The following is a 12853-nucleotide window of genomic DNA, read 5'->3' as shown; positions in this document are numbered from 1 at the left end:
CACATCTGTCCAGCAGGAAGTTTGTCTTTAATTCGATCGCTCTTCTGTGGGAAGAGAAATGAGACTCCCATTATGTGCATAATGATGTCTGTGTCTGTTTCTCTTTGTGTCCTTCCCTGCAGTTTGACCGAGAGAGCCCAGCTCCTGAAGAACGTCTTTAAGAAGAGCACCGTCAGTCTGTACCGGTCCGACTCCATGCAGCAGAATCTACTCCGTACGTCAGCAACACTCATGTGCTCCGCCACGCACAGGCACATGGACACAGACACACCAACATGTTCTCCACAGTGCATACATCACAAACAGGCTCATGCAGAATCACTGATGCACACACACCCCACCATTCCCATCTGCAGCATCAAAATGCAGGTTCACTCTCACACGCAAGGGTTTATGGACATGCAGTTGCAGGCACTTACTGAAGTACAAACCTGAACCAAAGCCCCTGAAAATTTAGGTGAGGATGGTTGTTCTTGACAGCTGCAGATAGCAGGTAATGTAGCCATAATATCACTCGAAAGGAACAGCTGCATTAACAAAGCTGGAGCTAGACAGTGAGATGGCACCACCTCAGGCAGCTGTTTTTGGGCACAGGAACTCAAATCTCATGCTTTTATCAGTTCATAACATGGGCTTCCGTGTCAAATCTGGAGGATTTTGCTGAGGATATCGCAGTCCAAAACTGACTGATTATTGAAGCTGATTCATGAGGTCATATATGTACAGTCACAGAGTTCACACATACACACACTGTCATATTACATTACTAACATTATCTCTCTGGATATGCTGTTATACTACACTTTCCATGTGCTTCCTTTCAGTGGTTTTCAACTGATAAGCTGCAGGTCTGTTCTGATGGGCTCACAAACAGCAGGCAAAAACAATGCTGAAGGCAAATCCTGAAATGCAGCTAAAAATAAACAATCATGCATATTTAGGATAGAAAAATCAGGCTTTAAATGAATATATATATATATGTATTATAGTTTTATTTAAAAAATAATTTATATATAAATTATAAAATATAATTATTTAAATTATTTAAAAAAAAATTAAATTATTTTTTAAATAAAACTATAATATATATATATATATATATATATATATATATATATATATATTATAGTTTTATTTAAAAAATAATTATATAAATTATTAATTAATTATATTAATTAATAACTATAACAACTAAAAAAAAATATTTTTGTAGCTTTATTACATTGAATTTTTGTATGAAATAAATATTTTATTATTATTATAATATTAATAATTTAAAAAAAAAAAATTTTTTTAAGTTTACTTTTTGTTTCAGACAGTTATTGCTGTGGATGTGGATGATGTCCAAAGTAAAATCTGCCTCCTGAAGCATAACCAGTTGAAAACCCTTGCCTTTTCATTTCTTTATAGTTTTACATTCATGTTTCTTTTCTGTTTGTTGCCTCTCTTTATTTGCTCTTATTTTTTTTGTGTTTGCTTTTAGGTGAGGATGGGGGACGTTCTTTGATAGTCTGATGTTATATGCATTCTTCCCTTTAGCTCATACCGCTAAACATTATTACAGTTGCCTTACAAAAACAATACATATTAACACCATAATTAAACCTGCATTGTCCATCACGTCCTTCCCATTCCCCACCTGTGCATGTGCTGCTGTGTTTTGATTGACAGGCAGAGTCATATTTAATCATTTCAATTTGCCACTATCATTCCCACAATGCATTGCCCTCCTCGGCCTCTTGCATGTGCCCCCTCAGGCCAGCAGGTAGAGGTCGAGTCGGTTGAGACATAAGGTGAGTCATAGAACAAAGGGCCAGTCCCAGTGTGCAGTGCTCTAGAGACCATAGCGCTAGTTATGAGTGAGAAATTAAAATGACTAGAATTTGAATAGATATTGTATTATACTTGGAGTCCAAATCAAAGGACATATGTTTTGGTTTTGTTTTTTTGCTTCAAAGACTTCATTGACCGTATTTGATGAATTGAGCCACATTTCTTCAAAAAAAAAAAAATTATTCTTCTAGGTAGAATCAATAATCAGACATTACAACACTCACAGTGTCTTATTTCCTGCCAACTTCCATTTGGTGTCTGCCAAGATAATTACTATTGACTTCCCCAATCATCCCAGCCAGCCCACCCACAGTGCCATAGCACTTCTCAAGGTCCCCTCTGAGACCGATTTGAATTTTTTTGTTTATTTCTGGAAGCAAGCAGTGAGGATGTCATGCATACTGATGTCTTTTTGTTGCGTCTTTCTGCAGACAACAGACCTCCTTTAATTTGGACCAATGCAACTACTTTCAGCCATTTTGGTCCCATTAGTTTATGTAGGTCATTATAAGGGCTTATTAGACCCCCTATTAGACCCCCAACAACAGGACACTCTGTGAATATTCCACACAACCCTTGAATTCTCTTTTTTGAGTTTACAGACAATATTCCTTCTATTTTCTTGGTTTCCCTTTGTTTTGATGGTTCCTTTAACACATTCTGTTGACTACAAGTAACGTTGCACCTACATGTCTACTAACTTTAATTAGTGTTAACAGAGTATTAGTAGACCGTTAAGGTCCGAAATTCTCGTCCGGAATTTTTACACGTTAAAAAATAAATACAACCTCACGTTTTGTCAATCACATTTACACACTGCCTCACAAATTTTCATCCGTCATAAAATAATTCGGATCAGGTTTGATTTTCTGCGTTTTTCGCATCCGTAGCAAGCATTTTGAGAGGTGTTTTGACAATTCAGAGCCACCGAATGACGAAAAGGAAAAAAAACGCATACGAAAATTTCTGACTCAGTGTGTAAGGACCTTTAGGGTTAGAATACGTTGACATGTAGTTGCATAGTTACTTTTAGCCAGTATAATGTATGTTGGAGGACCATCACAATAAAGAGTTAGCAGATTTTAAGCAGACAGTTAACTAATACTCTAATGAGAGTTAGTTGACATGTAGTTGCAAAGTTACTTATAATCAACAGAATGTTTAAAAGAGATTATCAAAATAAAGAGTTAACATTTTTATTTCTTGCTGAGCAAAAACTATTTATATTGGTCAGGGCCTTTAGCCATATATTTATTTATAAATCATATTAACAATCAAAAATAATTGTCTAATAATTGAATAATATTTAATATAATTGCATAGTACTTCAAACTAAAAAATATATATATTTATATAATTGATAATAATATTATTTAGATATTTAGAGATGATTTATGATTTATGATTTAAGAGAAGGCTTGTGCTAAAGAAACACAAAATTTGATTATTAATTTTTTTCATCTCATGGCTTGTTTTTGTCGCTATAATGTTTTTAAATGATTTGATGTGTATCACTTGTCCCCTAAGATTGCCAGCAGAATGTTTAGTTGAGTGTATTTATCTGATGCATGTTTTCTGGGTCCTGTTTACAGACGGCTACGCATTCTCACAGGATGAGAACGGAGTGCTCTCCCAGTCTGAGGTCATCAGAGCCTACGACACCACCAAGCAGCGGACCAATGAGTGGTGAGAGCCGGCTCGCTGGACCCCGTCCCCTCTCAGCGGTCACTCAACTTTTTAAAGGCTGACAGAGAGCGGAAGCCTGTCAGTTTAACTTTGGCCAGCCTAGGGCACCCTGGGCAACAACGGATGGGAAAAATGAAGTGGTATGAGAAAGAGAGAGAGGGGAAAAAAATCAAGTTCTGTTGTGCTGTAGTTGTATGTTCAACAGCACACACTAGCACTGTGCTAGCATATTTTTGCCCAGCCTGCGGTCAGTATGGTTTATGATCTGTCAAACAGAGGAGAACAGCATCAAAAATTTACTCTCCTCTCTCCTATGAGTGTTACAGCCAAAAAATGATGTGGTGTTGATGAGGGTGGTGATAAAAACGTTTGTGGTAATGGTCTTTGACTGTGACTTCCTAATCATTAATGGCACATTAAACACTCCCTTTTGTTTTTTTAATGTTTCGGTATTTTATTTGCATCAACAACAACAAAAAAGACATATCCCAGATCACTGGAAATTTTCAAAGAACATTATAAATGCAGTCCCTGTTTTAAAACCAATATGTATTTCGAAATAATAATTAGGTGTTAACCACTTGGTTGTTTTTACACTCCTCAAATGCTTTCTGCACTAATTTGAAAACTGTTTTTTTATTATTTATTTATTTTTAGATTCATGTTAAATCTCATGTATCAAGGCCTTACATTTGTTGTTGCCTTCAGCCAGTTATTGGGTATATTTTTAGTTTTTGATTTATTTAGATTTCCGCTTTGTTTTGATCAATCTGTTTTTCGTCCCTGATTCTTCAGATCTTTTTAGCTTTACTTTACTATTTAGCTTTCTTGAACACGTTTCCTTATTCCACATCTTACACGGCTGCAATGATCACAAAGGTGCCTAACAGGAACTTTTTTTTTTCCCCAGTGAGATAATATTTCAGAGACTCTATCTAGGCAGCGTTATAGCACGCTTACACGTCAGACCAAAATACTGATGCATCACGCTGCTCCACGAGCGTAATGAACCTCGGCCCCGCTTATGCGTCCAGCTCTTTGTGTGAATCTCTTTTAGACGGTCAGATGTTCACCATAATGTTTATTTGACTTAGAACAGAGTGATAATCCCTCAAGCATAAGTGCCATTAGCATAGAGGAGGAACGGAGGATTTCGCCAGACCCACACAGTATCGATCCAACTTTGTCTCCATAGTTATTTTGTGAATTTGTATTTTTATATTGGACTAAGTGTGACTTTTTGGACTGATCTGCTTTGTAATGAAAACGTCGTCCCTCTTTTTTGTGGTTCCCCTTCAGAAACTGGTCGTGGTTCATGAGCTTACGTCGCCTGTGACTTCAACTGTCTTAACGCTTCTTTATTTGATGGTGGAGTTTGTGCGTTGGTTTTCTTCTCCCTGTGGGAGAGCACGTTTTGTATAGTGCGTCTGCGCAACGTGTGTCGTCTGCATGTGCATGTGAGCTACGTTACGGATGCGTGCGTGACTGCGTGAGAGTTCGTGGTCCCGTCGGTATGCATGTCCTTTTAACTGTATTACAATAGTTGTCCAGAGAGACTCGAATGAGGATGCGTGTGTGATGTCCTCTGTGTCCGGTTGTGTGATGCTGCTTGTTTCGTCTGTCTGCACGACTCCAGGTATACTAACGGTGAGCTGTATGCCATTGCATGGCCCTGTACATCAGCAGGTGTGTGTGTGTGTGTGTGTGTGTGTGCTGGTGTAAGTGTGTGAGCGCATGTGTGCGTCACGTGTCTGTATGTCTCGGTTTGTATGAAGCTCTGCTAAAGCTTGACCGGAGATGTTGCACAATGCACTCTTTTATCTTTCACGTGATGAATACTCTCTTATGTAGTTCATATCAGTTGCAGTATTATTTATCTGGATGGATGTACTGTACATGTTCTTAATTTAGTTTCAGATCTCAGTGTAACTCTTCTTCTTCTTCAAGCCGAAACGTCTTTTATTTAACTGGACAAGAATACCTTAATGGCTCTGTGCATTTCGTTCCTTAAGCTGTGCTTTTTCTGTGGGTCAGCATCCGACTCGAACACTGGAAATCTGATGTGACATTGGTTAATGGCTTGGACTGTTGCTTTCGAAAATCCTGTCTGTCAAAGTGACTGATTGCATGAATGGAAAAGTCGTTCTTGGTTTAGCCTAAATGTTAATTGTACGCTGAATCTCTCTAGTGTTGGTCACTTTAAAGAATGAAAATGCACTTTGAATTCTCTATTGGGTGTTTTCTTTTTTTTCTTTTGGATCTTTCTTTTGTCTTTTTGTTAAATGATTGTTTAGCATGTTGGAACTGCAAACTTTTAAGTGTTTTGTCTTTTAACTGCCATGAAGGACTACTGAAATAAACTTTACAACTGAAGCTCTTCTCTCGTGATTTGATTTGATGCATCGCCGGATTCTGTTAATTATATCCTGAAGAATCCTCAAGGCTATCCAAGATATATTAGTACTGGAACAGTATTGTAGCAGACGTCAGGAGAAACACTGATCATAGTTGATGTATGGAGTATTAGCAGTACAGATCGCATGGCTCTCCATTGGGGATTTATTGAACACAAAGTTATGATTTGGCAATAATCTGTATTGTTTCCATGCCATAAATTTCCAAGAGCACATCTTACTTTTTTTTGCACAAGTTTAGCAAACCCTTCCCTGCAATCATAAATCTCTGCTTCTGGCCGCTATAGTGTTTGTGCCTTAAAAAGCGAGTAAACCGTTTAATACTGTGCATTGGTTTTCATGTCCTCTTTTAAAACACCTTTGAGATGCGTCACCATCTGCACAGCGCTCACTGCTGTGCCCGTCCTCTTGAAAGGGCAGTTAGGACATTAAAATTGACCTTGATGTCTTGTTTACAGCAAGCAAAATCTGTTTATACTGTATAATCATGAGAAAATTCTGGCTCAGCATTTCCCATGAACACCCAATGTATTCAACAAATGTTTGTATGTTCAGAAAATATATTTTGTGCAAAATATGTTTTGCTACTGTTCACAGGTTTAGGGTCGGAAAGATTTTAAATAAGTGTCTGATGCTCACCAAGGCTGTATTTATTTGATCAACAACAAAAACACAGCAATATGTTTATTTTAAAATATAATTTAGATATTTGATGGCAAATCTGAATTTCCAGCATCATTACTCCAGTCTTCAGTGTCACATGATCCTTCAGAAATCATTCTGATTTGCTGCTCAAGAAACATTTCCTATTATTGTTTGTTGAAAACAGCTCTGCTGATTAACGTTTTTGTGGTACACATGATACATTTTTCTCAGGATTATTTGGTGAATAGAAAGTTTAAAAGAACAACATTTATTTGAAATCTTTTGTAATATTATAAATGTCTTTAATGTCACTTTTGATCAATTTAATGCATCCTTGCTGAATAAAAGTATTCTTTTTTGTTTTGTTTTTTAAATCTTACTGACCCCAAACGTTTGAATGGTATTATGTATATTAAAAATCAAGCATTTTCGTTGTCTCATGCAATGCACGGAATTTTGCTTTCAGTGAGGACAGACAAATTCCGCTGAATCTGGTCCTCGTGTGTGGCATTAAACAGGATGCGATATCAGTCTAAACAGGACAAGGCGGAAATACGTCAATTAAATGACATTTAGACATTTTACATGTTCTGTTGGTCAGTGACATTAATAGAGTTGTTATTTATTACATATTTTAATAACAGGCGTATATATTTATGTTGGCCACGCTTTATGTAAATGTATCCACTGCTATGTCCCTAGAAAGAATTAGTCCATGGGTTAAAACAAGTTTTCCCAACTTTGGTAATAGTTTTCGAAGTCACCCTGTTCTCAAGAGTTTCTTGAATGTGTCCTGAATTATAGAATGTGTCTCTTTCATTCTTAAAGGGATTGTTCACCCAAAAATGAAAATTCTGTCATCACTTATTCACCCTCAAGTTGTTCCAAACCTGTATGATTTTTTTCTTCTTCTGTTGAACACAAAAGAAGATATTTTGAAGAATATGGGCAACCAAACATTCACAATATGGGTGAACTATCCCTTTAAATCTAATGCATTACTGTTGTTGGGAAACCAATTAAACACAGGTGAAAGATAAAACGGTTTAATTTAGCTCAAAAACACTGTTGGTTAGAGACCGTAATACTTAGTTGAAGGCCGTCTCGTCACATGACGTGTTTCCAGCTGGACTGTACATTTAGATAAACCTGATCATTTACAAAAAAACATCTCGTATCAAAAATAACAAAATACAAACTGTGTTGCCATCTGAACCTGAGCCAATAATGGCTTTCAGATTGCTACAAATTATACAAAATTGAAGAATGAACGCTCTCCAAACATTAAAAACAGAAGTTTTCCCAAAGGTAGCTGTGCATTCATATGATGTTAACACGCGTTTCTAATGTGACCGTTAGTCTATGTATTATTAGCGAGAGTAACACATGATGAATGCCTGTTTTAAACATTATGAACAATCTTTGTCTCAGTCTGGCAATTAAACCTTTAATCTAATACCATTTCTATAAAACCCTCATTCATACATGGCACTATTTGTGTGCACGACCCCTAAAATGGGACTGAGATTGTCAAGAAAAATGTCTTATAATCTGTCGTGTAATTCTATAAAATGACCTCCAATACAAAGGCTAAATGTTCAGAGGAGTGTCGACCAGCTGGAGTTTTCAAAAGTATTTTTCAACAACAAGACGTCTTTTATCATAGAAGCAGATTGGAAGTGCATACGAGATATGATCAATTGTAGATATAGGTGCTTTGAAGTAGGCGTCCATGTTCTGGTGTGTTGTGTCCAGCACTTGAGTGCCTGTCAGATTGATGGTCCTCTATCTCAGCAGCTTAAGCGCTCCACACGGCTCTCAAATTCCAGCTGCGGTCTCGCAAGTGCCAGTCAAGCTTGCTGAAAGACGTATTAGTGCCTGTTTCCTTGTGCGGGAGCCCCTGTAATACGAGTCTACAACAGGGCATTGTGAATGACCGGCTCTTTGGTGTTCGTCTCCTTTTCGAGCAGCTGAGAAGCCCAGGTCAGCTCTGGCTGAAGTCAGCAAAGCCCTTGTTCCCAGAGAACGGTTCCTGCGGGAGAGGAAAGAAGTATTGTTGTGGCAGGAGGAACCCGGAGCTTTGCAGGGTCTGGTGGTGCAGCTGTAACTGGCTGTGAGCGTGTGTGTGCTGGAGAGAGTTGCTGGCCTGTAGGCCCTGCTGGGAGGTGTAAGGCGGCGGAGGCAATAAGGGCTGCGTCGGGGTCACGGACACGGGAGTGGACGCTGAGGAGGACGAGACCACCATGAGCTGCTGTTGCGAACACTGCCCCAGCGTGTCGGCCCGGCCCAGGGAGAAGCGACGGACTGAACTCCCTCCTCCCGCTGAGCTGGAGCTGGTGGTGGCCGTGCTGGACTGGCGGGACGGCGTGCGCAGGCTGGGAGGAGCCGTGGTGAAGATCATGGGGATGGTTTCGCCCTGACTGCGCAGCGAGAAGCGGATCGGCTGCTGGGTGGGTTGCTTGGGTCGCAGGCAGGTGCAGCAGTACACGGCCACCAGAGAACCCACCACGACAAACGCCACGAAGATGGAGCCCACCATCAGAAAGGGCACGTAGATGGGCTCTGAAAGAGAGAAACGGCACGGGTTTGAAGGACACTTAATGAACAACTTCACTGCGCTTCACTGCACAGCTGAATAATGACACCATATATAGCTGAATCAAATTACATAATTGATGAACTCTGCAACATGAACTGAATCAACATTATACTAAATATAATACTAAGTATACATATAAATCAATTTGACTTTACTTTGAATTTAGTTAATTGTCATTAGTCTTATAAATTATGGTTACACAAATTTAAAATTTCATATATTGCTTGTTACTAAATGAAAGGTTTATTTAATAGTGATAACTGCAAACCAATGACCAATGTTGAGCTAAATCGAGATAAAACATTTTCTTTATGTAAAGAGAATCTTTTTACATCTTAATATATTTTCTATTTATTCACATTAACTATCTTTTCAATATCTAAATTGGCAGAAACTTCGTTTTAAATATTCAAAGCACATGTTCCCACTGTTTGCTTTAGGTTATGGCTTTAAAATCCACCCAAATTAGTTTGTGTACCCAGTTAAAGTCAGTGTGAACTGAATGTTTAATCATATTAAGACGGCTGGGATGCAGGACTCACCAACATAAACATTGTTTCTTCATACTTGCACATGTAGCTGAGATCAGTATAGGCAATATTATGTAAAATTAGGAATGATGATCATTAGGTCATACAGTTGACAGGTCTAAAAGATCTAAATCATTAATGAAGCTTTTATCAAAATATAATGATTTGATGTAACAATATTTAGCCTAGTTTGTTCATGAATTTGATTAGATGTGTACATTTCTTCTTAAAACACTGCAAATATTTCAGCCAACTAAATAAACTTAAGTTTAATTGCTGTCTTGTACATTTTTAATTAAAATCACAGACGTGCCTACGCCACACCCTGCAGTGCTTGCACTTTTCAACTACTTTGAATTGAGTTGAAAAGTAAGAAATCAAGAAAATCTTGCAACTTCTAAAACAGAATAAAAATTACAAAATTATTGTAACAAAATACAATGAGAACATTTTTCTCCATGCAGTGGCTGTGTAGAGAGAGTGCATGTGTGTCAGGTTAACCTCTTCTCTGCTTAAACAGCATATGCTATTAGTATTTTATCCGAGTAAAACATTGTGTAATCCACTCTTCATTCTTAAGACCAAAAATATCACAAATCCTGTTATGATCATTTTGCTGGCAACAAGTAAACTATTTTAAGTAATTCAACCAGATGTCATTACGGATTAATTTTATATCCCTGTTCCAAACTAGAAAAGTAGTCCAAACAAAAAAAAAAGCTTTGTTTTACAAATTTGTTTAAAAAAAAAAAAAAAAAGAAGTTAATAGTAAGAGGATAAAACTACTTTCAGTAGGCTTCTCTTTCCAGGAATAACATTTTTCTAAATGAGAAACTTAATAGCAGACCTATGTTTGTTCAGTTTAGTTGTCTGTATCATAGACATAATGACGAATCTTTTTTTATTAAAACTGTGCTTAATTTTACAGCTATTTATTGATGAGTTTATCTGGGCCTTACGGGCAGCATACTGCGTGTCGTTCTCCACTTCTCTGTCGTTCGTGCAGGTTCCCTGATCGAGGCGCGCGTCCGGGGCCGCGCAGCAGTAGCGCAGCGAGCAGCTCCCGCAGCACACCGTCGCGTCCGACGTATCAAAGTCCTCCGGACACTGAAAGCCCTCATGGTAATTCCCACTGCTGTCTAGCCAGCCGTGACAGTACTCTCCCCGGGCATCAGATATCCGCAGGTTCCATGTCAAATACCCCAAGACTAGGCAATTCAGCAGGCGCACCATACCGGCAAGATGCGCTTTAATTGGCCAGGTCCTCTCAAACAGAGCGCGCCCGATAAACTGACGTTTTGGGGTTAAGCGAGCTTTAAACGAACTAGCAATGATTTGGGAAAATACTCCATCAGCTCATAAGATTTAAATCAGTCACTGGGATTAAATCCACGGGTTGTTGTCCAAATCCAATATTAGGAATCATCCAGCTCCGGTCTTAGATTGTTTTAAAATAGGCTATCACTTCCAGAAATTCCATGATAGGCTACTATCCGCATTTTATCCGCTCCCGCTGTTTAGCCTACTGACATTTTAGTCTCGTTAACTTCTCATCGAATAGGCCTGCTTTTGATATCCATGTGGATGTAAAACAATGAACTGTCACCTATACGTTATTTATCAATGACTGGTAAAAACAATTGCCTGTCTAGCAGTTCTTCGCGGAGAAGTTGTGGCTGCTCAGAGACGCGCGCGCTTGCTCTAAAGCGACTTTTCAAATGTGCTGCTCTCGTAAGTTTGTTTTAGACTCGCACCCGCTCCGTTTCTGTGACGCGCACGCAGTTTGCTGGCCGGACGCGCGCATGGTCTCTGCGTCCTGTTGCCTGCGGAGCGCAAGAGGGACATAAGTGTTTCATCTGGACCTGATTCAGGTGTATTCTCTGTCCAATATCTTTAATAGAAAGGTCTGTTCTTTCTTTTTGTTTGGTCAGGTTAACTTTTTTAACAGTTTCTTTTTTTCATTTCCTTAAGATGTTTTTAGCTTAGAGTCTTTGAGATTAAAAATCTGTTTTTTTCAAATTTGGTATGTAACGTTATATATTTTTTTGTTTTCATTTATTTATGTTTGAATTCACAGAATTATAGGTTATTATTCGCTCAGTCATTTGGAAAGAGGTGATCAGAACGTTTTGCTGTTAAATTCATAAGTGTCATGTTGTCGCCCTCTTCTGGCCATTGTTGTCTTTTGTATTTTCTGAAAATAGATAATCTTTTTCATTTAAATTTTTTTTTAACAGTACATGTCTCTCTATGGGCTTACATTGTCATCATCATTTTTACACATAGCCTTGCGTATATATATATATATATATATATATATATATATATATATATATATATATATATATATACATATCATATGTATAGCCTACGATACACTATCACAAATGTATAGTTCTCCCCAAAATTAAGATATTTTGAAGAATGTCGGTAACCAAATAGCCCTACTGACTTCCATAGTATTTTTTTTTTCATACTATGGATATGGAAATAGGCCCCATCAAATGTTTGTAGGTCACCAATATTCTTCAAAATATTATCATTTGTGTTCAGCGAAAGAAAGAAATTCATACAGGTTTGGAACAACTTGAGGGTGAGTAAATTATGACAGAATTTATGACAGTGAACTATCCCTTTAAAGAACAAACGGAGTTGCCTATAATTGATTCCATTCTCACACTCGTTTGATGTTCATGCTGCCAAATATCAGGATACAGCACGTCATCTCTATGAGTAAAATGTCGGGTATGTTTCAGGCTAATTCTGGCCAGTTAGTAGCCTATGTATTGGCCAATATTATACCGCTGCAAACGAAAATAGCTCTTCCAACAAAGTATCAAGATTTAGGTGTCGCCAAGTAACGCATAGACTGAAAAGTGGAACGGACTAACAGCGTTTTCCCCTTCCTGCTCAAAGCGCTCTGTACTCACTTGGCTCCAGTCCAGCTCCACTTCGGCTTTTTCATGTTCCGCTCCCGGCACACTAGTAAGAGAAACCAGTTCCAAAGATACTTTCGAAAAGATAGAGAAAATTCTGTTCCCCATTTGCTTCCACCCAGCATTGGAGAAATGATACAGTAGCCCCTCTTCTGAAAAGCATCTCGGACAATTACAGATGAAAAAAATATTTTATTTTATTTATTTGTT

The 12853-nt window shown here is 38.1% G+C and overlaps 2 protein-coding genes across 4 annotated transcripts in view; one reads left to right on the top strand and one right to left on the bottom strand.

Annotated features, from left to right (window-relative positions):
* atp8a1 (ATPase phospholipid transporting 8A1) overlaps positions 1-5892 on the top strand; it is a 131655-nt gene extending 125763 nt beyond the window's left edge. For all 3 annotated transcript variants that reach the window (XM_084133612.1, XM_084133611.1, XM_084133610.1), the window contains 2 exons: positions 123-214; positions 3426-5892. In XM_084133612.1, the coding sequence (XP_083989738.1) occupies positions 123-214; positions 3426-3523 (190 nt within the window). In that variant the 3' untranslated portion in view covers positions 3524-5892. The remainder of the gene's footprint in view (positions 1-122; positions 215-3425) is intronic.
* A 1716-nt stretch (positions 5893-7608) lies between these two features.
* Positions 7609-11429, bottom strand: shisa3 (shisa family member 3). The gene is made up of 2 exons (XM_084133613.1): positions 10667-11429; positions 7609-9140 (listed from the first exon to the last, which is right to left on the bottom strand). Exons 1-2 carry the CDS (start codon positions 10938-10940, stop codon positions 8563-8565), a joined length of 852 nt encoding a protein of 283 aa, XP_083989739.1. The 5' UTR covers positions 10941-11429; the 3' UTR covers positions 7609-8562.
* Between the last annotated feature and the right edge of the window lie 1424 nt (positions 11430-12853).

This window comes from Abramis brama (assembly GCF_963993115.1).
Source record: "Abramis brama genome assembly, chromosome: 13".
NCBI classification, from domain to species: domain Eukaryota; kingdom Metazoa; phylum Chordata; class Actinopteri; order Cypriniformes; family Leuciscidae; genus Abramis; species Abramis brama.
Note: the sequence above shows the minus strand (reverse complement) of the source record. Positions and strands in the feature narration are given on the sequence as shown.